The sequence below is a fragment of the Oncorhynchus nerka genome, linkage group LG12 (assembly GCF_034236695.1).
Source record: "Oncorhynchus nerka isolate Pitt River linkage group LG12, Oner_Uvic_2.0, whole genome shotgun sequence".
NCBI classification, from domain to species: Eukaryota; Metazoa; Chordata; class Actinopteri; order Salmoniformes; family Salmonidae; genus Oncorhynchus; species Oncorhynchus nerka.
The window spans coordinates 91,930,918-91,957,000 of record NC_088407.1 but is presented as its reverse complement, the minus strand read 5'-3'; the positions used below and the strand labels follow the sequence as shown (position 1 = coordinate 91,957,000).

The following is a 26,083-nucleotide window of genomic DNA, read 5'->3' as shown; positions in this document are numbered from 1 at the left end:
GGTACTATAGATTAGGGCTAGGTGTTATATAGACTGGTACTATAGATTAGGGCTAGGTGTTATATAGACCGGTACTATAGATTAGGGCTAGGTGTTATAATCACAACATGTAGGAGAAACTGGTACTATAGATTAGGGCTAGGTGTTATATAGACTGGTACTATAGATTAGGGCTAGGTGTTATATAGACTGGTACTATAGATTAGGGCTAGGTGTTATATAGACTGGTACTATAGATTAGGGCTAGGTGTTATAATCTCACCATGTAGGACAGACTGGTACTATAGATTAGGGCTAGGTGTTATATAGACTGGTCTATAGATTAGGGCTAGGTGTTATATAGACTGGTACTATGGATTAGGGCTAGGTGTTATATAGACTGGTTCTATAGATTAGGAATAGGTGTTATATAGACTGGTACTATGGATTAGGGCTAGGTGTTATAATCTCACCATGTTGGACAGACTGGTACTATAGATTAGGGCTAGGTGTTATATAGACTGGTACTATAGATTAGGGCTAGGTGTTATATAGACTGGTACTATAGATTAGGGCTAGGTGTTATATAGACTGGTACTATAGATTAGGGCTCAGTGTTATATATACTGGCAGTATAGATTAGGGATAGGTGTTATATAGACTGGTACAATAGATTAGGGCTAGGTGTTATATAGACTGGTACTATAGATTAGGCTAGGTGTTATAATATGTAGGGCAGACTGGTACTATAGATTAGGGCTAGGTGTTATATAGACTGGTACTATAGATTAGGGCTAGGTGTTATATAGACTGGTACTATAGATTAGAGCTAGGTGTTATAATCTCACCATGTAGGACAGACTGGTACTATAGATTACGTCTAGGTGTTATATAGACTGGTACTATAGATTAGGAATAGGTGTTATATAGACTGGTACTATAGATTAGGGCTAGGTGTTATAATCTCACCATGTAGGACAGACTGGTACTATAGATTAGGGCTAGGTGTTAAATAGACTGGAACTATAGATTAGGGCTAGGTGTTATATAGACTGGTACTATAGATTAGGGCTAGGTGTTATATAGACTGGTACTATAGATTAGGGCTAGGTGTTATAATCTCACCATGTAGGACAGACTGGTACTATAGATTAGGGCTAGGTGTTATATAGACTGGTACTATAGATTAGGGCTAGGTGTTATATAGACTGGTACTATAGATTAGGGCTAGGTGTTATATAGACTGGTACTATGGATTAGGGCTAGGTGTTATAATCTCACCATGTTGGACAGACTGGTACTATAGATTAGGACTAGGTGTTATATAGACTGGTACTATAGATTAGGGCTAGGTGTTATATAGACTGGTACTATAGATTAGGGTTTGGGGTTAAATAGACTGGTACTATAGATTAGGGCTAGGTGTTATATAGACTGGTACTATAGATTAGGGCTAGGTGTTATATAGACTGGTACTATAGATTAGGGCTAGGTGTTATATAGACCGGTACTATAGATTAGGGCTAGGTGTTATAATCACAACATGTAGGACAAACTGGTACTATAGATTAGGGCTAGGTGTTATATAGACTGGTACTATAGATTAGGGCTAGGTGTTATATAGACTGGTACTATAGATTAGGGCTAGGTGTTATATAGACTGGTACTATAGATTAGGGCTAGGTGTTATATAGACTGGTACTATAGATTAGGGCTAGGTGTTATAATCTCACCATGTAGGATAGACTGGTACTATAGATTAGGGCTAGGTGTTATATAGACTGGTACTATAGATTAGGGCTAGGTGTTATATAGACTGGTACTGTGGATTAGGGCTAGGTGTTATATAAACTGGTTCTATAGATCAGGGCTAGGTGTTATATAGACTGGTACTATGGATTAGGGCTAGGTGTTATAATCTCACCATGTTGGACAGACTGGTACTATAGATTAGGGCTAGGTGTTATATAGACTGGTACTATAGATTAGGACTAGGTGTTATATAGACTGGTACTATAGATTAGGGCTAGGTGTTATATAGACTGGTACTATAGATTAGGGCTAGGTGTTATAATCTCACCATGTAGGGCAGACTGGTACTATAGATTAGGGCTAGGTGTTATATAGACTGGTACTATAGATTAGGGCTAGGTGTTATATAGACTGGTACTATAGATTAGGAATCAGTGTTATATAGACTGGTACTATAGATTAGGGCTAGGTGCTATATAGACTGGTACTATAGGTTAGGAATAGGTGTTATATAGACCGGTACTATAGATTAGGGCTAGGTGTTATACATACTGGTTCTATAGATTAGGGCTAGGTGTTATAATCCCACCATGTTCGACAGACTGGTACTACAGATTAGGAATAGGTGTTATATAGACTGGTACTATAGATTAGGGCTAGGTGTTATAATCTGGTACTATAGATTAGGACTAGGTGTTATATAGACTGGTACTATAGATTAGGGCTAGGTGTTATATAGACTGGTACTATAGATTAGGGTTAGGGGTTATATAGACTGGTACTATAGATTAGGGCTAGGTGTTATAATCTCACCATGTAGGACAGACTGGTACTATAGATTAGGAATAGGTGTTATATAGACTGGTACTATAGATTAGGGCTAGGTGCTATAATCTCACCATGTAGGACAAACTGGTACTATAGATTAGGTCTAGGTGTTATATAGACTGGTACTATAGATTAGGAATAGGTGTTATATAGACTGGTACTATAGATTAGGGCTAGGTGTTATATAGACTGGTACTATAGATTAGGGCTAGGTGTTATATAGACTGGTACTATAGATTAGGGCTAGGTGTTATAATCTCACCTAGGACAGACTGGTACTATGATTAGGGCTAGTGTTATATAGACTGTACTATAGATTAGGGCTAAGTGTTAAATAGTACTATAGGGCTAGGTGTTATAATCTCACCATGTAGGACAGACTGGTACTATAGATTAGGAATAGGTGTTATATAGACTGGTACTATAGATTAGGGCTAGGTGTTAAATAGACTGGTACTATAGATTAGGGCTAGGTGATATATAGACTGGTACTATAGATTAGGGCTAGGTGTTATAATCACAACATGTAGGACAAACTGGTACTATAGATTAGGGCTAGGTGTTATATAGACTGGTACTATAGATTAGGGCTAGGTGTTATATAGACTGGTACTATAGATTAGGGCTAGGTGTTATATAGACTGGTACTATAGATTAGGGCTAGGTGTTATATAGACTGGTACTATAGATTAGGGCTAGGTGTTATATAGACTGGTACTATAGATTAGGGCTAGGTGTTATATAGACTGGTACAATAGATTAGGGCTAGGTGTTATATAGACTGGTACTATAGATTAGGAATCAGTGTTATATAGACTGGTACTATAGATTAGGGCTAGGTGTTATATAGACTGGTACTATAGATTAGGGCTAGGTGTTATATAGACTGGTACTATAGATTAGGGCTAGGTGTTATAATCTCACCATGTAGGACAGACTGGTACTATAGATTAGGGCTAGGTGTTATATAGACTGGTACTATAGATTAGGGCTAAGTGTTAAATAGACTGGTACTATAGATTAGGGCTAGGTGTTATAATCTCACCATGTAGGACAGACTGGTACTATAGATTAGGAATATGTGTTATATAGACTGGTACTATAGATTAGGGCTAGGTGTTAAATAGACTGGTACTATAGATTAGGGCTAGGTGTTATATAGACTGGTACTATAGATTAGGGCTAGGTGTTATATAGACTGGTACTATAGATTAGGGCTAGGTGTTATATAGACCGGTACTATAGATTAGGGCTAGGTGTTATAATCACAACATGTAGGACAAACTGGTACTATAGATTAGGGCTAGGTGTTATATAGACTGGTACTATAGATTAGGGCTAGGTGTTATATAGACTGGTACTATAGATTAGGGCTAGGTGTTATATAGACTGGTACTATAGATTAGGGCTAGGTGTTATATAGACTGGTACTATAGATTAGGGCTAGGTGTTATAATCTCACCATGTAGGACAGACTGGTACTATAGATTAGGGCTAGGTGTTATATAGACTGGTACTATAGATTAGGGCTAGGTGTTATATAGACTGGTACTATAGATTAGGGCTAGGTGTTATATAAACTGGTTCTATAGATCAGGGCTAGGTGTTATATAGACTGGTACTATGGATTAGGGCTAGGTGTTATAATCTCACCATGTTGGACAGACTGGTACTATAGATTAGGGCTAGGTGTTATATAGACTGGTACTATAGATTAGGGCTAGGTGTTATATAGACTGGTACTATAGATTAGGGCTAGGTGTTATATAGACTGGTACTATAGATTAGGGCTCAGTGTTATATATACTGGCAGTATAGATTAGGGCTAGGTGTTATATAGACTGGTACAATAGATTAGGGCTAGGTGTTATATAGACTGGTACTATAGATTAGGGCTAGGTGTTATATAGACTGGTACTATAGATTAGGGCTAGGTGTTATATAGACTGGTACTATAGATTAGGAATCAGTGTTATATAGACTGGTACTATAGATTAGGGCTAGGTGCTATATAGACTGGTACTATAGGTTAGGAATAGGTGTTATATAGACCGGTACTATAGATTAGGGCTAGGTGTTATACATACTGGTTCTATAGATTAGGGCTAGGTGTTATAATCCCACCATGTTCGACAGACTGGTACTACAGATTAGGAATAGGTGTTATATAGACTGGTACTATAGATTAGGGCTAGGTGTTATATAGACTGGTACTATAGATTAGGACTAGGTGTTATATAGACTGGTACTATAGATTAGGGCTAGGTGTTATATAGACTGGTACTATAGATTAGGGTTAGGGGTTATATAGACTGGTACTATAGATTAGGGCTAGGTGTTATATAGACTGGTACTATAGATTAGGGCTAGGTGTTATATAGACTGGTACTATAGATTAGGGCTAGGTGTTATATAGACTGGTACTATAGATTAGGACTAGGTGTTATTGTCTCACCATGCAGGACAGACTGGTGCTATAGATTAGGGCTAGGTGTTAAACAGACTGGTGCTATAGATTAGGGCTAGGTGCTATAATCTCACCATGTAGGACATACTGGTACTATAGATTAGGACTAGGTGTTATATAGACTGGTACTATAGATTAGGGCTAGGTGTTATATAGACTGGTACTATATATTATGGTTAGGGGTTATATAGACTGGTACTATAGATTAGGGCTAGGTGTTATAATCTCACCATGTAGGACAGACTGGTACTATAGATTAGGAATAGGTGTTATATAGACTGGTACTATAGATTAGGGCTAGGTGCTATAATCTCACCATGTAGGACAAACTGGTACTATAGATTAGGTCTAGGTGTTATATAGACTGGTACTATAGATTAGGAATAGGTGTTATATAGACTGGTACTATAGATTAGGGCTAGGTGTTATATAGACTGGTACTATAGATTAGGGCTAGGTGTTATATAGACTGGTACTATAGATTAGGGCTAGGTGTTATAATCTCACCATGTAGGACAGACTGGTACTATAGATTAGGGCTAGGTGTTATATAGACTGGTACTATAGATTAGGGCTAAGTGTTAAATAGACTGGTACTATAGATTAGGGCTAGGTGTTATAATCTCACCATGTAGGACAGACTGGTACTATAGATTAGGAATAGGTGTTATATAGACTGGTACTATAGATTAGGGCTAGGTGTTAAATAGACTGGTACTATAGATTAGGGCTAGGTGTTATATAGACTGGTACTATAGATTAGGGCTAGGTGTTATATAGACTGGTACTATAGATTAGGGCTAGGTGTTATATAGACTGGTACTATAGATTAGGGCTAGGTGTTATAATCACAACATGTAGGACAAACTGGTACTATAGATTAGGGCTAGGTGTTATATAGACTGGTACTATAGATTAGGGCTAGGTGTTATATAGACTGGTACTATAGATTAGGGCTAGGTGTTATATAGACTGGTACTATAGATTAGGGCTAGGTGTTATATAGACTGGTACTATAGATTAGGGCTAGGTGTTATATAGACTGGTACTATAGATTAGGGCTAGGTGTTATATAGACTGGTACAATAGATTAGGGCTAGGTGTTATATAGACTGGTACTATAGATTAGGCCTAGGTGTTATAATCTCACCATGTAGGGCAGACTGGTACTATAGATTAGGGCTAGGTGTTATATAGACTGGTACTATAGATTAGGGCTAGGTGTTATATAGACTGGTACTATAGATTAGGGCTAGGTGTTATATAGACTGGTACTATAGATTAGGGCTAGGTGTTATATAGACTGGTACTATAGATTAGGGCTAGGTGTTATATAGACTGGTACTATAGATTAGGGCTAGGTGTTATATAGACTGGTACAATAGATTAGGGCTAGGTGTTATATAGACTGGTACTATAGATTAGGGCTAGGTGTTATAATCTCACCATGTAGGGCAGACTGGTACTATAGATTAGGGCTAGGTGTTATATAGACTGGTACTATAGATTAGGAATCAGTGTTATACAGACTGGTACTATAGATTAGGGCTAGGTGTTATATAGACTGGTACTATAGATTAGGAATCAGTGTTATATAGACTGGTACTATAGATTAGGGCTAGGTGCTATATAGACTGGTACTATAGGTTAGGAATAGGTGTTATATAGACCGGTACTATAGATTAGGGCTAGGTGTTATACATACTGGTTCTATAGATTAGGGCTAGGTGTTATAATCCCACCATGTTCGACAGACTGGTACTACAGATTAGGAATAGGTGTTATATAGACTGGTACTATAGATTAGGGCTAGGTGTTATATAGACTGGTACTATAGATTAGGACTAGGTGTTATATAGACTGGTACTATAGATTAGGGCTAGGTGTTATATAGACTGGTACTATAGATTAGGGTTAGGGGTTATATAGACTGGTACTATAGATTAGGGCTAGGTGTTATATAGACTGGTACTATAGATTAGGGCTAGGTGTTATATAGACTGGTACTATAGATTAGGGCTAGGTGTTATATAGACTGGTACTATAGATTAGGACTAGGTGTTATTGTCTCACCATGCAGGACAGACTGGTGCTATAGATTAGGGCTAGGTGTTATATAGACTGGTGCTATAGATTAGGGTTAGGTGTTAAACAGACTGGTACTATAGATTAGGTTTAGGTGTTATTGTCTCACCATGCAGGACAGACTGGTGCTATAGATTAGGGCTAGGTGTTAAACAGACTGGTGCTATAGATTAGGGCTAGGTGCTATAATCTCACCATGTAGGACAGACTGGTACTATAGATTAGGACTAGGTGTTATATAGACTGGTACTATAGATTAGGGCTAGGTGTTATATAGACTGGTACTATAGATTAGGGTTAGGGGTTATATAGACTGGTACTATAGACTGGTACTACTGGTACTATCGAAAACTTGCAGGCTTGTTTTCGAGTTGCTGTGCGTTTTGTTGCCAACCTATTTTGCTACCTGACAACTTTACGGTTTTCACTTTTTAATTACCGTTCATATATTTATTTATTTTTTCCTCAACTTTTTCACTCCGGACGCTTTATCTGGACACGATTCGTCAGGACCTCCAACAGCCGAAGCTAAGTAGTAACATTAACATGATGCCTTCTAATTGCAGCCGCTGTGCTCGCCTTACGGCGAGGATAGCTGTACTGCAAGCCCAGCTTCAGACGCAATCGTTAGGCAAGGGTAATTTTAGTGTAGGAAAGGATGAAACAGCGTCTGTGCCACCAGTAAGTACAGATAGTAGTATAAATCCCCTGGCACAGTCCCCGCAGCCGGACAATTTTCTCACGGTTTCTGGAAGGAAATGCTGTAGGAACGCTCAACCGGTGTCGCTCATTCAGCCGACAGAAACTTTCAACCGGTTTTCCCCATTAAGCAGCGGGTCGGTGTCAGAGGCCGAGTCTTCTCTGGTCTCTACTCCTCCCGTTACGGGGTCTGAGACGCCGAAGCTTCCCACCATTAGCTCTGACAAATTGAAAACTCTAGTCATTGGCGACTCCATTACCCGCAGTATTAGACTTAAAGCGAATCATCCAGCGATCATACACTGTTTACCCGGGGCAGGGCTACCGACGTTAAGGCTAATCTGAAGATGGTGCTGGCTAAAGCTAAAACTGGCGAGTGTAGAGAGTATAGAGATATTGTTATCCACGTCGGCACCAACGATGTTAGGATGAAACAGTCAGAGATCACCAAGCGCAACATAGCTTCTGCGTGCATATCAGCTAGAAAGATGTGTCGGCATCGAGTAATTGTCTCTGGCCCCCTCCCAGTTAGGGGAGTGATGAGCTCTACAGCAGAGTCTCACAACTCAATCGCTGGTTGAAAACTGTTTTCTGCCCCTCCCAAAAGATAGAATTTGTAGATAATTGGCCCTCTTTCTGGGACTCACCCACAAACAGGACCAAGCCTGACCTGCTGAGGAGTGACGGACTCCATCCTAGCTGGAGGGGTGCTCTCATCTTATCTACCAACATAGACAGGGCTCTAACTCCTCTAGCTCCACAATGAAATAGGGTGCAGGCCAGGCAGCAGGCTATTAGCCAGCCTGCCAGCATAGTGGAGTCTGCCACTAGCATAGTCAGTGTAGTCAGCTCAGCTATCACCATTGAGACCGTGTCTGTGCCTCGACCTAGGTTGGGCAAAACTAAACATGGCGGTGTTCGCCTTAGCAATCTCACTAGGATAAAGACCACCTCCATTCCTGTCATTACTGAAAGAGATCATGATACCTCACTTCTCAAAATAGGGCTACTTAATGTTAGATCCCTTACTTCAAAGGCAATTATAGTCAATGAACTAATCACTGATCATAATCTTGATGTGATTGGCCTGACTGAAACATGGCTTAAGCCTGATGAATTTACTGTGTTAAATGAGGCCTCACCTCCTGGCTACACTAGTGACCATATCCCCGTGCATCCCGCAAAGGCGGAGGTGTTGCTAACATTTACGATAGCAAATTTCAATTTACAAAAAAAAAAAATGACGTTTTCGTCTTTTGAGCTTCTAGTCATGAAATCTATGCAGCCTACTCAATCACTTTTTATAGCTACTGTTTACAGGCCTCCTGGGCCATATACAGCGTTTCTCACTGAGTTCCCTGAATTCCTATCGGACCTTGTAGTCATTGCAGATAATATTCTAATCTTTGGTGACTTTAATATTCACATGGAAAAGTCCACAGACCCACTCCAAAAGGCTTTCGGAGCCATCATCGACTCAGTGGGTTTTGTCCAACATGTCTCTGGACCCACTCACTGTCACAGTCATACGCTGGACCTAGTTTTGTCCCATGGAATAAATGTTGTGGATCTTAATGTTTTTCCTCATAATCCTGGACTATCGGACCACCATTTTATTACGTTTGCAATTGCAACAAATAATCTGCTCAGACCCCAACCAAGGAACATCAAAAGTCGTGCTATAAATTCACAGACAACACAAAGATTCCTTGATGCCCTTCCAGACTCCCTCTGCCTACCCAAGGACGCCAGAGGACAAAAATCCGTTAACCACCTAACTGAGTATCTCAATTTAACCTTGCGCAATACCCTAGATGCAGTTGCACCCCTAAAAACTAAAAAAATGTCTCATAAGAAACTAGCTCCCTGGTACACAGAAAATACCCGAGCTCTGAAGCAAGCTTCCAGAAAATTGGAACGGAAATGGCGCCACACCAAACTGGAAGTCTTCCGACTAGCTTGGAAGGACGGTACCGTGCAGTACCGAAGAGCCCTTACTGCTGCTCGATCATCCTATTTTTCTAACTTAATTGAGGAAAATAAGAACAATCCGAAATTCCTTTTTGATACTGTCGCAAAGCTAACTAAAAAGCAGCATTCCCCAAGAGAGGATGACTTTCACTTTAGCAGTGATAAATTCATGAACTTCTTTGAGGAAAAGATTATGATTATTAGAAAGCAAATTACGGTCTCCTCTTTAAACCTGCGTATTCCTCCAAACCTCAGTTGTCCTGAGTCTGCACAACTCTGCCAGGACCTAGGATCAAGAGAGACGCTCAAGTCTTTTAGTACTATATCTCTTGACACAATGATGAAAATAATCATGGCCTCTAAACCTTCAAGCTGCATACTGGACCCTATTCCAACTAAACTACTGAAAGAGCTGCTTCCTGTGCTTGGCCCTCCTATGTTGAACATAATAAACGGCTCTCTATCCACTGGATGTGTACCAAACTCACTAAAAGTGGCAGTAATAAAGCCTCTCTTGAAAAAGCCAAACCTTGACCCAGAAAATATAAAAAACTATCGGCCTATATCGAATCATCCATTCCTCTCAAAAATTTTAGAGAAGGCTGTTGCGCAGCAACTCACTGCCTTCCTGAAGACAAACAATGTATACGAAATGCTTCAGTCTGGTTTTAGACCCCATCATAGCACTGAGACGGCACTTGTGAAGGTGGTAAATGACATTTTAATGGCAACGGACCGAGGCTCTGCATCTGTCCTCGTGCTCCTAGACCTTAGTGCTGCTTTTGATACCATCGATCACCACATTCTTTTGGAGAGATTGGAAACCCAAATTGGTCTACACGGACATGTTCTGGCCTGGTTTAGATCTTATCTGTCGGAAAGATATCAGTTTGTCTCTGTGAATGGTTTGTCCTCTGACAAATCAACTGTAAATTTCGGTGTTCCTCAAGGTTCTGTTTTAGGACCACTATTGTTTTCACTATATATTTTACCTCTTGGGGATGTTATTCGAAAACATAATGTAAACTTTCACTGCTATGCGGATGACACACAGCTGTACATTTCAATGAAACATGGTGAAGCCCCAAAATTGCCCTCGCTAGAAGCATGTGTTTCAGACATAAGGAAGTGGATGGCTGCAAACTTTCTACTATTAAACTCGGACAAAACAGAGATGCTTGTTCTAGGTCCCAAGAAACAAAGAGATCTTCTGTTGAATCTGACAATTAATCTTAATGGTTGTACAGTCGTCTCAAATAAAACTGTGAAGGACCTCGGCGTTACTCTGGACCCTGATCTCTCTTTTGAAGAACATATCAAGACCATTTCGAGGACAGCTTTTTTCCATCTACGTAACATTGCAAAAATCAGAAACTTTCTGTCCAAAAATGATGCAGAAAAATTAATCCATGCTTTTGTCACTTCTAGGTTAGACTACTGCAATGCTCTATTTTCCGGCTACCCGGATAAAGCACTAAATAAACTTCAGTTAGTGCTGAATACGGCTGCTAGAATCCTGACTAGAACCAAAAAATTTGATCATATTACTCCAGTGCTAGCCTCTCTACACTGGCTTCCTGTCAAAGCAAGGGCTGATTTCAAGGTTTTACTGCTAACCTACAAAGCATTACATGGGCTTGCTCCTACCTATCTCTCTGATTTGGTCCTGCCGTACATACCTACACGTACGCTACGGTCACAAGACGCAGGCCTCCTAATTGTCCCTAGAATTTCTAAGCAAACAGCTGGAGGCAGGGCTTTCTCCTATAGAGCTCCATTTTTATGGAACGGTCTGCCTACCCATGTCAGAGACGCAAACTCGGTCTCAACCTTTAAGTCTTTACTGAAGACTCATCTCTTCAGTGGGTCATATGATTGAGTGTAGTCTGGCCCAGGAGTGGGAAGGTGAACGGAAAGGCTCTGGAGCAACGAACCGCCCTTGCGGTCTCTGCCTGGCCGATTCCCCTCTTTCCACTGGGATTCTCTGCCTCTACCCTGTTACGGGGGCTGAGTCACTGGCTTACTGGGGCTCTCTCATGCCGTCCCTGGGGGGGGGGTGCGTCACCTGGGTGGGTTGATTCACTGTTGTGGTCGGCCTGTCTGGGTTGGCGCCCCCCCCTTGGGTTGAGCTGTGGCGGAGATCTTTGTGGGCTATACTCGGCCTTGTCTCAGGATGGTAAGTTGGTGGTTGAAGATATCCCTCTAGTGGTGTGGGGGCTGTGCTTTGGCAAAGTGGGTGGGGTTATATCCTTCCTGTTTGGCCCTGTCCGGGGTGTCCTCGGATGGGGCCACAGTGTCCCCTGACCCCTCCTGTCTCAGCCTCCAGTATTTATGCTGCATTAGTTTATGTGTCGGGGGGCTAGGGTCAGTTTGTTATATCTGGAGTACTTCTCCTGTCCTATTCGGTGTCCTGTGTGAATCTAAGTGTGCGTTCTCTAATTCTCTCCTTCTCTCTTTCTTTCTCTCTCTCGGAGGACCTGAGCCCTAGGACCATGCCCCAGGACTACCTGACATGATGACTCCTTGCTGTCCCCAGTCCACCTGGCCATGCTGCTGCTCCAGTTTCAACTGGCCTGGGCCCTAGGACCATGTCCCAGGACTACCTGACATGATGACTCCTTGCTGTCCCCAGTCCACCTGGCCATGCTGCTGCTCCAGTTTCAACTGTTCTGCCTTATTATTATTCAACCATGCTGGTCATTTATGAACATTTGAACATCTTGGCCACGTTCTGTTATAATCTCCACCCGGCACAGCCAGAAGAGGACTGGCCACCCCACATATGCTCTCTCTAATTCTCTCTTTCTTTCTCTCTCTCGGAGGACCTGAGCCCTAGGACCGTGCCCCAGGACTACCTGACATGATGACTCCTTGCTGTCCCCAGTCCACCTGACTGTGCTGCTGCTCCAGTTTCAACTGTTCTGCCTTATTATTATTCGACCATGCTGGTCATTTATGAACATTTGAACATCTTGGTCATGTTCTGTTATAATCTCTACCCGGCACAGCCAGAAGAGGACTGGCCACCCCACATAGCCTGGTTCCTCTCTAGGTTTCTTCCTAGGTTTTGGCCTTTCTAGGGAGTTTTTCCTAGCCACCGTGCTTTTACACCTGCATTGTTTGCTGTTTGGGGTTTTAGGCTGGGTTTCTGTACAGCACTTTGAGATATCAGCTGATGTACGAAGGGCTATATAAATAAATTTGATTTGATTTGATTTTATTAGGGCTAGGTGTTATAATCTCACCATGTAGGACAGACTGGTACTATAGATTAGGGCTAGATGTTATAATCTCACCATGTAGGACAGACTGGTACTATAGATTAGCAATAGGTGTTATATAGACTGGTACTATAAATTAGGGCTAAGTGTTATATAGACTGGTACTATAGATTAGGGCTAGGTGTTATATAGACTGGTACTATAGATTAGGGCTAGGTGTTATAATCTCACCATGTAGGACAGACTGGTACTATAGATTAGGTCTAGGTGTTATATAGACTGGTACTATAGATTAGGGCTAGGTGCTATAATCTCACCATGTAGGACAGACTGGTACTATAGATTAGGTCTAGGTGTTATATAGACTGGTACTATAGATTAGGAATAGGTGTTATATAGACTGGTACTATAGATTAGGGCTAGGTGTTATATAGACTGGTACTATAGATTAGGGCTAGGTGTTATATAGACTGGTACTATAGATTAGGGCTAGGTGTTATAATCTCACGATGTAGGACAGACTGGTACTATAGATTAGGGCTAGGTGTTATATAGACTGGTACTATAGATTAGGGCTAAGTGTTAAATAGACTGGTACTATAGATTAGGGCTAGGTGTTATAATCTCACCATGTAGGACAGACTGGTACTATAGATTAGGAATAGGTGTTATATAGACTGGTACTATAGATTAGGGCTAGGTGTTAAATAGACTGGTACTATAGATTAAGGCTAGGTGTTATATAGACTGGTACTATAGATTAGGGCTAGGTGTTATATAGACTGGTACTATAGATTAGGGCTAGGTGTTATATAGACTGGTACTATAGATTAGGGCTAGGTGTTATATAGACTGGTACTATAGATTAGGGCTCAGTGTTATATATACTGGCAGTATAGATTAGGGCTAGGTGTTATATAGACTGGTACAATAGATTAGGGCTAGGTGTTATATAGACTGGTACTATAGATTAGGGCTAGGTGTTATAATCTCACCATGTAGGGCAGACTGGTACTATAGATTAGGGCTAGGTGTTATATAGACTGGTACTATAGATTAGGGCTAGGTGTTATATAGACTGGTACTATAGATTAGGAATCAGTGTTATATAGACTGGTACTATAGATTAGGGCTAGGTGCTATATAGACTGGTACTATAGGTTAGGAATAGGTGTTATATAGACCGGTACTATAGATTAGGGCTAGGTGTTATACATACTGGTTCTATAGATTAGGGCTAGGTGTAATAATCCCACCATGTTCGACAGACTGGTACTACAGATTAGGAATAGGTGTTATATAGACTGGTACTATAGATTAGGGCTAGGTGTTATATAGACTGGTACTATAGATTAGGGCTAGGTGTTATATAGACTGGTACTATAGATTAGGGCTAGGTGTTATAATCTCACCATGTAGGACAGGCTGGTACTATAGATTAGGGCTAGGTGTTGTATAGATTGGTACTATAGATTAGGGCTAGGTGTTATATAGACTGGTACTATAGATTAGAGCTAGGTGTTATAATCTCACCATGTAGGATAGACTGGTACTATAGATTAGGGCTAGGTGTTATATATACTTGTACTATAGATTAGGACTAGGTGTTATATAGACTGGTACTATAGATTAGGACTAGGTGTTATTGTCTCACCATGCAGGACAGACTGGTGATATATATTAGGGCTAGGTGTTATATAGACTGGTGCTATAGATTAGGGTTAGGTGTTAAACAGACTGGTACTATAGATTAGGGTTAGGTGTTATTGTCTCACCATGCAGGACAGACTGGTGCTATAGATTAGGGCTAGGTGTTAAACAGACTGGTGCTATAGATTAGGGCTATGTGTTCTTGTCTCACCATGCAGGACAGACTGGTGCTATAGATTAGGGCTAGGTGTTAAACAGACTGGTGCTATAGATTAGGGCTAGGTGTTAAACAGACTGGTGCTATAGATTAGGGCTAGGTGTTAAACAGACTGGTACTATAGATTAGGACTAGGTGTTATATAGACTGGTACTATAGATTAGGACTAGGTGTTATATAGACTGGTACTATAGATTAGGGCTAGGTCTTATATAGAGTGGTACTATAGATTAGGGCTAGGTGTTATTGTCTCACCATGCAGGACAGACTGGTAATATAGGTTAGGGCTAGGTGTTAAACAGACTGGTGCTATAGATTAGGGCTAGGTGTTAAACAGACTGGTGCTATAGATTAGGGCTAGGTGTTCTTGTCTCACCATGCAGGACAGACTGGTGCTATAGATTAGGGCTAGGTGTTATATAGACTGGTACTATAGATTAGGGCTAGGTGTCATATAGACTGGTAATATAGATTAGGGTTAGGTGTTATTGTCTCACCATGCAGGACAGACTGGTGCAGGCTCCAATAGATACTGAGGCAGTTCTTCTCTCTCTTCATGCCTCGTTTACACTGGCAGCCGTGCAGTGGAGAGGACAGCAGGGCCGTGACTGCGTTCTCACACTGGTTCCTGGCCCCAGGGCCCAGCTTCACACTGCCGTCCCCCGCCACACACTGTCTCAGCGTCCGCAGACGAGGGCTGCACGCGTCATCACTGGAGCAGGTGTCCCCAGCCTGTAGACAGTCTCTGTCCCTCCCCGCAGACACAGCGAGGGGGAGCCCTGAGGAAGAGACAGCACAAATTAAAGTGGAAGTACAACGCTATGTAATCAAACTGGTTAGTACTCGGTAATCAAACTGGTTAGTACTCGGTGATACTACTGGTTAGTACTAGGTAATCAAACTGGTTAGTACTCGGTGATACTACTGGTTAGTACTAGGTAATCAAACTGGTTAGTACTCAGTGATACTACTGGTTAGTACTAGGTGATACTACTGGTTAGTACTTGGTGATACTACTGGTTAGTACTAGGTAATCAAACTGGTTAGTACTAGGTAATCAAACTGGTTAGTACTAGGTGATACTACTGGTTAGTACTAGGTAATCAAACTGGTTAGTACTCGGTGATACTACTGGTTAGTAGTAGGTAATCAAACTGGTTAGTACTAGGTAATCAAACTGGTTAGTACTCAGTGATACTACTGGTTAGTACTAGGTGATACTACTGGTTAGTACTAGGTAATCAAACTGGTTAGTACTCGGTAATCAAACTGGTTAGTACTAGGTGATACCACTGGTTAGTACTAGGTGATACTACTGGTTAGTACTAGGTAATCAAACTGGTTAGTACTAGGTAATCAAACTGGTTAGTACTAGGTGATACCACTGGTTAGTACTAGGTGATACTACTGGTTAGTACTAGGTAATCAAACTGGTTAGTACTCGGTGATACTACTGGTTAGTACTAGGTGATACTACTGGTTAGTACTAGGCGATACTATGTGTTAGTACTAGATGATACTACTGGTTAGTACTAGGTAATCAAACTGGTTAGTACTCGGTGATACTACTGGTTAGTACTAGGTGATACTACTGGTTAGTACTAGGTAATCAAACTGGTTAGTACTCGGTGATACTACTGGTTAGTACTCGGTGATACTACTGGTTAGTACTCGGTGATACTACTGGTTAGTACTAGGTAATCAAACTGGTTAGTACTCGGTGATACTACTGGTTAGTACTAGGTGATACTACTGGTTAGTACTAGGTAATCAAACTGGTTAGTACTAGGTAATCAAACTGGTTAGTACTAGGTGATACTACTGGTTAGTACTAGGTGATACTACTGGTTAGTACTAGGCGATACTATGTGTTAGTACTAGATGATACTACTGGTTAGTACTAGGTAATCAAACTGGTTAGTACTCGGTGATACTACTGGTTAGTACTAGGTGATACTACTGGTTAGTACTAGGTAATCAAACTGGTTAGTACTCGGTGATACTACTGGTTAGTACTAGGTGATACTACTGGTTAGTACTAGGTGATACTACTGGTTAGTACTAGGTAATCAAACTGGTTAGTACTCGGTGATACTACTGGTTAGTACTAGGTAATCAAACTGGTTAGTACTCGGTGATACTACTGGTTAGTACTAGGTGATACTACTGGTTAGTACTCGGTGATACTACTGGTTAGTACTAGGTAATCAAACTGGTTAGTACTAGGTGATACTACTGGTTAGTACTAGGTAATCAAACTGGTTAGTACTAGGTGATACTACTGGTTAGTACTCGGTGATACTACTGGTTAGTACTAGGTGATACTACTGGTTAGTACTAGGTAATCAAACTGGTTAGTACTCGGTGATACTACTGGTTAGTACTCGGTGATACTACTGGTTAGTACTAGGTGATACTACTGGTTAGTACTAGGTAATCAAACTGGTTAGTACTCGGTGATACTACTGGTTAGTACTCGGTGATACTACTGGTTAGTACTAGGTAATCAAACTGGTTAGTACTAGGTGATACTACTGGTTAGTACTAGGTGATACTACTGGTTAGTACTAGGTGATACTACTGGTTAGTACTAGGTAATCAAACTGGTTAGTACTAGGTGATACTACTGGTTAGTACTCGGTGATACTACTGGTTAGTACTAGGTGATACTACTGGTTAGTACTCGGTGATACTACTGGTTAGTACTAGGTAATCAAACTGGTTAGTACTCGGTGATACTACTGGTTAGTACTCGGTGATACTACTGGTTAGTACTAGGTGATACTACTGGTTAGTACTAGGTTATACTACTGGTTAGTACTAGGTGATACTACTGGTTAGTACTCGGTGATACTACTGGTTAGTACTAGGTAATCAAACTGGTTAGTACTCAGTAATCAAACTGGTTAGTACTCGGTGATACTACTGGTTAGTACTAGGTAATCAAACTGGTTAGTACTCGGTGATACTACTGGTTAGTACTCGGTGATACTACTGGTTAGTACTAGGTGATACTACTGGTTAGTACTAGGTTATACTACTGGTTAGTACTAGGTAATACTACTGGTTAGTACTAGGCGATACTATGGGTTAGTACTAGATGATACTACTGGTTAGTACTAGGTAATTAAACTGGTTAGTACTAGGTGATACTGCTGGTTAGTACTCGGTGATATGTAACATAGCATTACATACAGAATAATACAACGTTTTCTGAGACTATGTTGCTTTTTGAGAACACACAGTACATGTTAGGAACATCTCATGATATCGTATGTCATATTGTATTTGATTCTTGTGTTACTGTGACCAGGGAACTTTTGTGAATGAAACCCTGGTCTCAATGGGTTTTTTCCTGAATAAATAAAGAATAAATAAATCCATAAAAAAATCCAATAAATTGTTTAACTAGGAAAGATTGTTGAGGTTAAAAAACTATTTTGTCCTTCTGCTCCCACATATAAAAAAAAAAGATTGTTGAAGCCCAGAGAGCATGGGGCCGAGATGAGTCCACACACTAACAAAAACAACAACAAAGGGTTCTGTGTTTTCAGGGCAACCTGCCAAGAGGTCAGTAGGAGCTACACACAGACAACAAACAGTATAGCAGACATGGGTTAGGACTAATAATGTCATGTTTCAGAAGTGCTATGTCATGTTTCAGAAGTGCTATGTCATGGTTCTGAAGTGCTATGTCACGGTTCTGAAGTGCTTTGTCATGTTTCTGAAGTGCTATGTCACGGTTCTGAAGTGCTATGTCATGTTCTGAAGTGCTATATCACGGTTCTGAAGTGCTATGTCACGGTTCTGAAGTGCTATGTCATGTTTCTGAAGTGCTATGTCATGTTTCTGAAGTGCTATGTCACGGTTCTGAAGTGCTATGTCATGGTTCTGAAGTACTATGTCATGTTTCTGAAGTGCTATGTCATGTTCTGAAGTGCTATATCACGGTTCTGAAGTGCTATGTCACGGTTCTGAAGTGCTATGTCATGTTTCTGAAGTGCTATGTCATGTTTCTGAAGTGCTGTGTCATGTTTCTGAAGTGCTATGTCACGGTTCTGAAGTGATATGTCATGGTTCTGAAGTGCTATGTCATGTTTCTGAAGTGCTATGTCATGGTTCTGAAGTGCTATGTCATGCTTCTGAAGTGCTATGCCATGTTTCTGAAGTGCTATGTCATGTTTCTGAAGTGCTATGTCACGGTTCTGAAGTGCTATGTCATGTTTCTGAAGTGCTGTGTCATGTTTCTGAAGTGCTGTGTCATGTTTCTGAAGTGCTATGCCATGTTTCTGAAGTGCTATGTCACGGTTCTGAAGTGCTATGTCATGGTTCTGAAGTGCTATGTCATGGTTCTGAAGTGCTATGTCATGGTTCTGAAGTACTATGTCATGTTTCTGAAGTGCTATGTCATGGTTCTGAAGTGCTATGTCATGGTTCTGATGATAGTACAGCAGAAATCGTGCTACCGTTGATAAACAGGAAGATTTAGAGAAATTAAGACACTCAGCAACTCGACAGAGATAGACTCCCAACCCAATTATCATGAGTGATTTATTTGAATCCCAGGCCAACACAAACCAAAAGGCTCTTTTTATAGCTACTGTAAATTAATGGAGAGAGCAGGAGGGAGGGACCTTTCATCACCTGCATATACGTTCATGCATGCAAAACCTCACCCACTACTGATTACTGATTCCACACACCATTGTCTATTATACCAGTTGCTTTAGGTAATAAATACATATTTCGCTACTCTTTATCTCCACAGTTGTCTCCCTTTGTTGCGGGCTTTGAGTGATTCATTGAGTGGAGGCTCATCGGGACACTTTGAACTATTGGTTTGGGAACCGCGTGGCAGCGCAGTGTGTTGGTTTGCATATTGTGTTTGATAGGCCGAGTATTGGTTGCCTTTTGTTGTTTGGTTTATTGTGCATGTGTTGGGAAGACTATAATGGTTAGTTTCAGGCCCTGCCTAGCCTGAACTCTTGTTCTACTTTCTGTTGGGACATCAGTCTGAGGTGGTAATCTGCTGTGTACCTCGGTGGAGAATTGGGTAGAGTAGTGAACTTGCTACCGGGCTATAGCCGCTCCCCTGGGTTGCCGTGGTTTTGGAATGTTGGGCATGGTTAATGTTTGTTATTTTTGTGTGGTGTCTGTGGACTGAGCAGTTGTCTGAGGAGGCATCCGTGGCTTAGTGGAACCTGCCAGCATGCTGGGAGTTCTATTCCTTGCTGCGGACTACAGTGCGTAAATTCCGCATAAATCTGCACAGACTAGAGGTTGGGTTATTGTAGGTGTTGGGAGCTCAGTGTCTCATCTCTCTTCTGTGGTACTCAGGTGATTGTCAATTCTCGGGTATATGGTCTGGTTGTGCTCAGCAGAAGGAAGAGCAAAATTTTTTTGGTGATTATGTCTTATGTAGATGAGTCGGTTAGTCCTAGTCAGCCTTCTACATGACAGCAGAAAGGCCCCACTGCTTTGTTACAGCTAGGAGCATGATCGTGGAAGAAGGCATGATCGGCAGCATGATCGTGAAGCAGAGCATGATCGTACTGTAAAATGTGAAAAGGGTTGGCATTTAAATCAAGATATGGGCGATGCTAAATCAAATTAAGCAACAGTACGCATCGAGTTGGTTAGGGGAAGGAAGATCTCGGAGAGAGTTTGTTTGGAAGGTGACAGATTTACCTAGGGGTAGTTCCGCTTTGGTCGTGCCCGAGGGCATTTGATATTGTTTGGAACGGGAGGCCTACTGCCTCGGTTTAATGAAAGGGACCCCGGGACATTCTTTCGTTGTTTGAGCGGGTTATGACACTAGGAGTTGGCCTGATTCTGACACTTGCTAATGTTGCAGTGTGTGCTGACTGAGTAGCGCAGGAAGCATATTCAGCTCTTAGTGTACACGATAGTGCCAGTTATGATAAAGTTAAAACAACTGTGTTACAGATTTATCGAATTGGTCCTGAGGCTTGTAGCAGTTTAGAACTTTAAAAGGGATGATAACCAGACTCATGTTGAGTTTGCGCAACGTTGTCTTTACAGTTTAATCGCTGGTGTTCAGCCTCTGCAGTTGTGACTTTCCAAGGCTGTGGCAGTCTGATTATGTTAGAGCAATTTGGGACACAATTCCTGATCGTGTGCCCACGTATATTAATGAACAGAAAGTAAAGAATGTTGCTGAAGCTGCAGTTTTGGCAGGCAGTATGTGTTGACTCACAAAAGTGTCTTTGCAGAACCCCCGTGATCGGAAAAAGAGTGAGGCGACTCGGATAGTTGGAAGCCCGCTCACCGAGATACTTTGGTTCAGGGCAGAGTTCTATTCAACTAGGGTTGAGAACTGGCTCACATGGTAAAGCTGACTTTGGGCAGGGTGTCCACTACTGTCAGGTTCAGGGTGCATTGGAAAAACGAATGTCCACTTCCTCAGGTCAAGGGTGCTACGCTAATCTAAACCTACTGCATTAGCTGCACCTGTTCCACATCAGTTCATTCATGACTCATTTCCTCAGGCTTGGAAATGTGAAAGTCCATATTGGTCAGACTGTTACCTTTCATTACAGAGGTTTTGTTAAATGCAGCATGTTAGGAAATAAGAACCTGGTACTGATGAAGATCCTGAGAGACACCGGTGCCTCTGGATCATTTGTGTTAGGTCTGTATTTACCCTTTTCTGCTGAGACTGATTCGGGAATAGTGTTCTAATTAGGGGAGATAGGTTTGAACACTCTGTCAGTTCATTGCATAAACTGATGTTGGATTGTGGAGCTGGTGAAGGGTGAAGTTGTTGTGGGTGTGCGTCCTTGGGTTACTATTGGGAGTATCGATGTTATCGCCCAGGAATAACTTGGCTACGTGAAGCGTGTATGGCCTGTCGTGTTTCCATCTCTAGTGGTTTTCCACTAAGCCGTCATTTGTTGGGATTCTGATGAGTGTACAGGTTTCCCAGAGGTGTTCTCCTGCGTGTGCAGTGACCGTTCTATGAGCACGTGGCCAGGCTTGGTCACTACGCCGACTAATGATAATATTATGGTAATAATCACTGTTTTCCCTATTTATCCCGTTATCTGTAACCCGCTCAGATCTAATCCAATGCATGGCAGGATGACCCCACGTTGGAAGAGTTGCGTGATCAAATTGTGCCTATAGAACAGTTGGAGATGTGGCCATGGCTATTTTTCTCAGAATGTCTGATGAGAAAGTGGGTGTCTCATGATGGTGTTTTTTTCTGGGGGGAGGCAATTAGTCAGGTTGTTGTACCAGTTAAGCCGTGAGTTGGTGTTGGAAACTTCTCACAGCGGCAGTTACTGGACATATGGGGGTGAGGAAAACCTACAATCGCATATTAAGACATTTCTTTTGGCCTAGATTAAAGAGGGGATGTTTCTGATTTATCAAACTTGTCACACCTGATGTGGTAAACTAATCAAACTATTAAACCAAGTACCATTGTTTTCCTATTCCTGTACTCAGCCAACTTGCTTTTGAGTATCTGATTATTGACTGCGTGGGTCCTCTGCCTCATTCAAAAAGGAGTAGCAGTTATGTTCACTGTGATGTATTGAACCACTAGGTTTCCTGCTGCCTATCCTCTCCGATCCTATCACGACTAAATACGATTATTAAAAAACACTGACTCAGTTTCTCTCATTGTTTAGAATCCTAAGGTCATTCAGAGTGATCAAAGATCCTAATTTTACCTCTAATCTGTTTGGTCAGGTTCTTCAACAGCTCATATTAAACACAATTTGTCTGCTTCCTATCACGCGCAAAATCAAGAGCACTGGAACGTTTCCATCAAACACTTAAGTCTTTGTTGAGAGCTTATTGTACTGAGATGGATAAGGATTGGGAGGAGGGGTTGCCTTGGTTACTGTTGCTGCTGGGAGTTTCACGGGAGAGCACAGGTTTCAGTCCAAATGACCTTGTGTTTGGACATAGGGTGCGTGGACGTTATCTGTTCTCAGGATGACTGAAGTCTCCCCGCGGCCTCCTCAGTCTATCCATAGATGTCATGTGTGTGATTTCAGCGACGGCATATACCGCTGGTGAAATATTAAGAAGAAGTTATCATCTTCACAAGAGAGGACGAAGGGCATATTTTGATCGCCGAACTGAGCCTCGTCACTTTGGTCAGGTGACCAGGTTCTTGCTCTGCTGCCAATTGTTGGTTCTCCTTTTCAAGCCAAGTTTCAAGGTCCATATACAGTGGTCGCCAGTGCACTGAGCAAAAGTATCTGGGTGCCACTCCAGAGCGGAGGAAGCACACCAGCTGTGCCATGTAAATCTGTTAAAACCCTATTATGCATTCCTCTGAGACTGAACAGTGGGATTCTACAGAGACGATAAAACCTGTTCTTTTGGCTGATACCGTTGTTTCCTTTGGTTCTTGTGTGCTAGACGAGAGGAAGATGTTCCTGGTCCTGGCCGGATTGTATATTACGGAATGGATTGAAAATTCAGAAACACTGGATATTTTAGACAGTCTTCTCCTCACCTACCTGTTGATGGGCGGGAAAGAGATAGTTTGGTCTGATTCAGAGATTTCCAGGTTTGTTTTCTGATACACCTACAACGTACAAACTTAATAGAGAACATGATATTGACATTGGAGGTGCTGACCCCATTAAATTGGCGCTTCTATAAAGTTTCTTCAGAGAAACCGTTTGTCTGAATGCTGAGGTCAAGTACATGTGCTGGAGAGTAGAATGGCAGAGCCTTCTTTTTGCTCAGTTGGAGAAACTCTCCCTGTATCTTGGTCAGTAAACCGGATGGAACAAACCGTTTTATGCAGTTTACCGTAAGGTAAGCAGTGTCCTAAAAGCCAGATTCATTTCCTCTTCCTCGGATGGAGGACTGTGTTGATCAGAATCGTGCAGCTCAGTTTGTGAGCAAATTTGACCTGTTAAAGGCGTGGCAGGTGCCACTGGCGGAAGTGGGAACGCTGGTAAATCTCTGCCTTTATTACACCCTTTGGTCTGTACTCGTATTCAGTTATGAGTTTCGGTCTGCGCAATGCACCTGCCACTTTCAGCGACTTATGAACAGGGTTGTCGCTGGTCTGACTGATGTAGCTGTTTATTTGGACTGATGTAGTGATCTATGCAGATACTTGGGAAGAACATCTGTCCCGTATTCAAGCCTTGTTCGAACATTCTGGCTGCGGGTCGCCTCTGGTAATCTGGCAAAATGTGGGGTTTAACAGAGCGCGTTACATACCTTGGAAAAATGGTTGGGCAGGGTGAAGTGCGTCCTGTTCAGGGCTAAAGTGGTGGCTATTGGTCTTTTCCACCACCAACTACTAAAAAGGAACTGATGCGTTCTTGGAGGCATGATTGGTTATTACCGTAGTTTGTAATAACTTCTCTACTGTGGTCGCTCCTTGACAGATATGCTGAAAGCCTAAGGCTGTTTATGTTTGGTCTACTCGTTGTCAGCCACGCTTTGAAGGGAAGCAAAAGAGGTTGCTTACACTCAAAGCTCAGTGCTGGCTGCTCCTCGCATGGTTGTCATTTACAGGTGGATGCTAGTCATGTGGAGGCAGGTGCAGACCCTATACAAGCATATGTCTGGGATTGAGAGGCCTGTTAGTTTTTTCCAAAAAGTTTAACGTTATCAGTTGAACTTATTCGGTTATTGAAAAGGAAGCTAGCACTTAATTTGGAGCACTACAACGCCGAGAGTGTATGTCGGGTGGGGTAGTACCTGTTATTGGTCTACACCGACCATAACCTCACTTTTGAGGTCATGATGTGTCCAAACCAGGAGGATAATGCGATGGTGTTTATTTTACAATCATTCCATCTCGATGAGGGGCACATCAGGGGGACTGGCATTGATTGCTGATCTGCATTTCTCTCGTGCGCCTGTTCCTAATGTTTACGTGATGACCATTGTTTCGTATTGTCATGTTCTCTCTGTCCTGTCTGCTCCCTCTGGTCTTGTTTTCTTCTTTCCTCTTAAATATTTGCTTCCACAATGTGAGAGTCGCTGAGGTCTGGGGAGGAGGTTGGCACAGGGCAAATTGTAAGTGTGAACACGTAAACCCTCATCAATTTGTGGCGCAGAAGCTGTGTCCAATTTGGAACTTAGAGGCTGGTATTTGTTCGGGGTCCTTGTTGGGTCCCCGGTTTTATGTGAGGGGGATGTGACAGCCCTCCCACTCTGTCTGCAAATATTCTCTGTTATTTCCTTATTAGGATGCTGGTGTTGGAGTTGGGAGGGTCGTCAACTCCATAAGAAACACCTGGGCCCGGTGTCTCAGGATCATCTACTTCCCCATTCATGGAGAGACTCTCTCAGCCACAGACACCCTTTGTAGATTGTGTTGGTTCTTGGTAGGCCGTTTGTTTGTTTGTTTGCTTTGCTTTGCTGTCACCCCTGCATTATCCATTCATGCATACAAAACACTCACTTACTACTGATTACTGATTACACACCATTGTCTGTGCTTAGTTGCTTTGGGTAATAAATACATGTTTACCTCTCTTTATCTCCCGTTGTCTCCCTTTGTTACGGGCCCCAGGCAGTTCGTGACAGTCCAAGGTAGGTCAATATCGCTGAAGCGCGTGCCCAGGGAAGGCAGGTGATTAGTGAGGTCAGAGTGAGTCAACATGGCAGAGCGCGTGCCCAGGGAAGGCAGGTGATAAGTGAGTCAGGTGAGTCCAACTGCGCTGAAAGCGTGCCCAGGAAGGCAGGTGATAAGTGAGTCAGGTAGTCAATATCGCTGAAAGCGCGTGCCCAGAGAGGAGCGGGTGATAAGTGGTGGTGAGTCAATAACGCTGAAGCGTTACGAGGAGGCAGGTGATAAGTGGTCAGGTAGGTCCAATATGGCTTGCGTCTGAGGGAAGGCAGGTGATAGTAGGTCCAGTGAGTCCAATAAGCTGAAGCGCGTTACGAGGAAGCAGGTGATAAGTGAGTTCAGGTGAGTCCAATACTTGTGAAGCGCGTGCCCAGGAAGGCAGGGTAGCCAGCTCTAATCAGCTTAGACGTGTAACCTCATCATGGTGGAAGTGCCACCCCCCAAAAAATGTCCCACAGCTCTAATCAACCCAGGAACTTGTAACCAGTCATGGTGATGTCCCCCCCCCAAAAAAAATGTCTGGCCAGCTCTAATCAACCCAGAACTTGTAACCAGTCATAGGTGATGTCCCCCCCAACCCTCCCCAAAATGTCCCTGACAGCTCCTAATCTAGCCCAGAACTTGTAACCAGTCAT

At 42.1% G+C, this 26,083-nt stretch overlaps 1 protein-coding gene across 2 annotated transcripts in view; it reads right to left on the bottom strand.

Annotated features, from left to right (window-relative positions):
- LOC135574386 (GDNF family receptor alpha-4-like) overlaps positions 1 to 18,253 on the bottom strand; it is a 780,873-nt gene extending 762,620 nt beyond the window's left edge. The window contains exons 1-2 of one of the 2 annotated variants that reach the window (XM_065025977.1): positions 18,223 to 18,253; positions 15,367 to 15,660 (exon numbers count right to left, since the gene is read on the bottom strand). In XM_065025977.1, coding sequence (XP_064882049.1) covers positions 15,367 to 15,660; positions 18,223 to 18,253 — 325 coding nt within the window. Of the gene's footprint in view, positions 1 to 15,366; positions 15,661 to 18,222 lie in introns of those variants that run through there. The other variant, XR_010465435.1, reaches the window with a different exon arrangement.
- Positions 18,254 to 26,083: the final 7,830 nt, after the last annotated feature.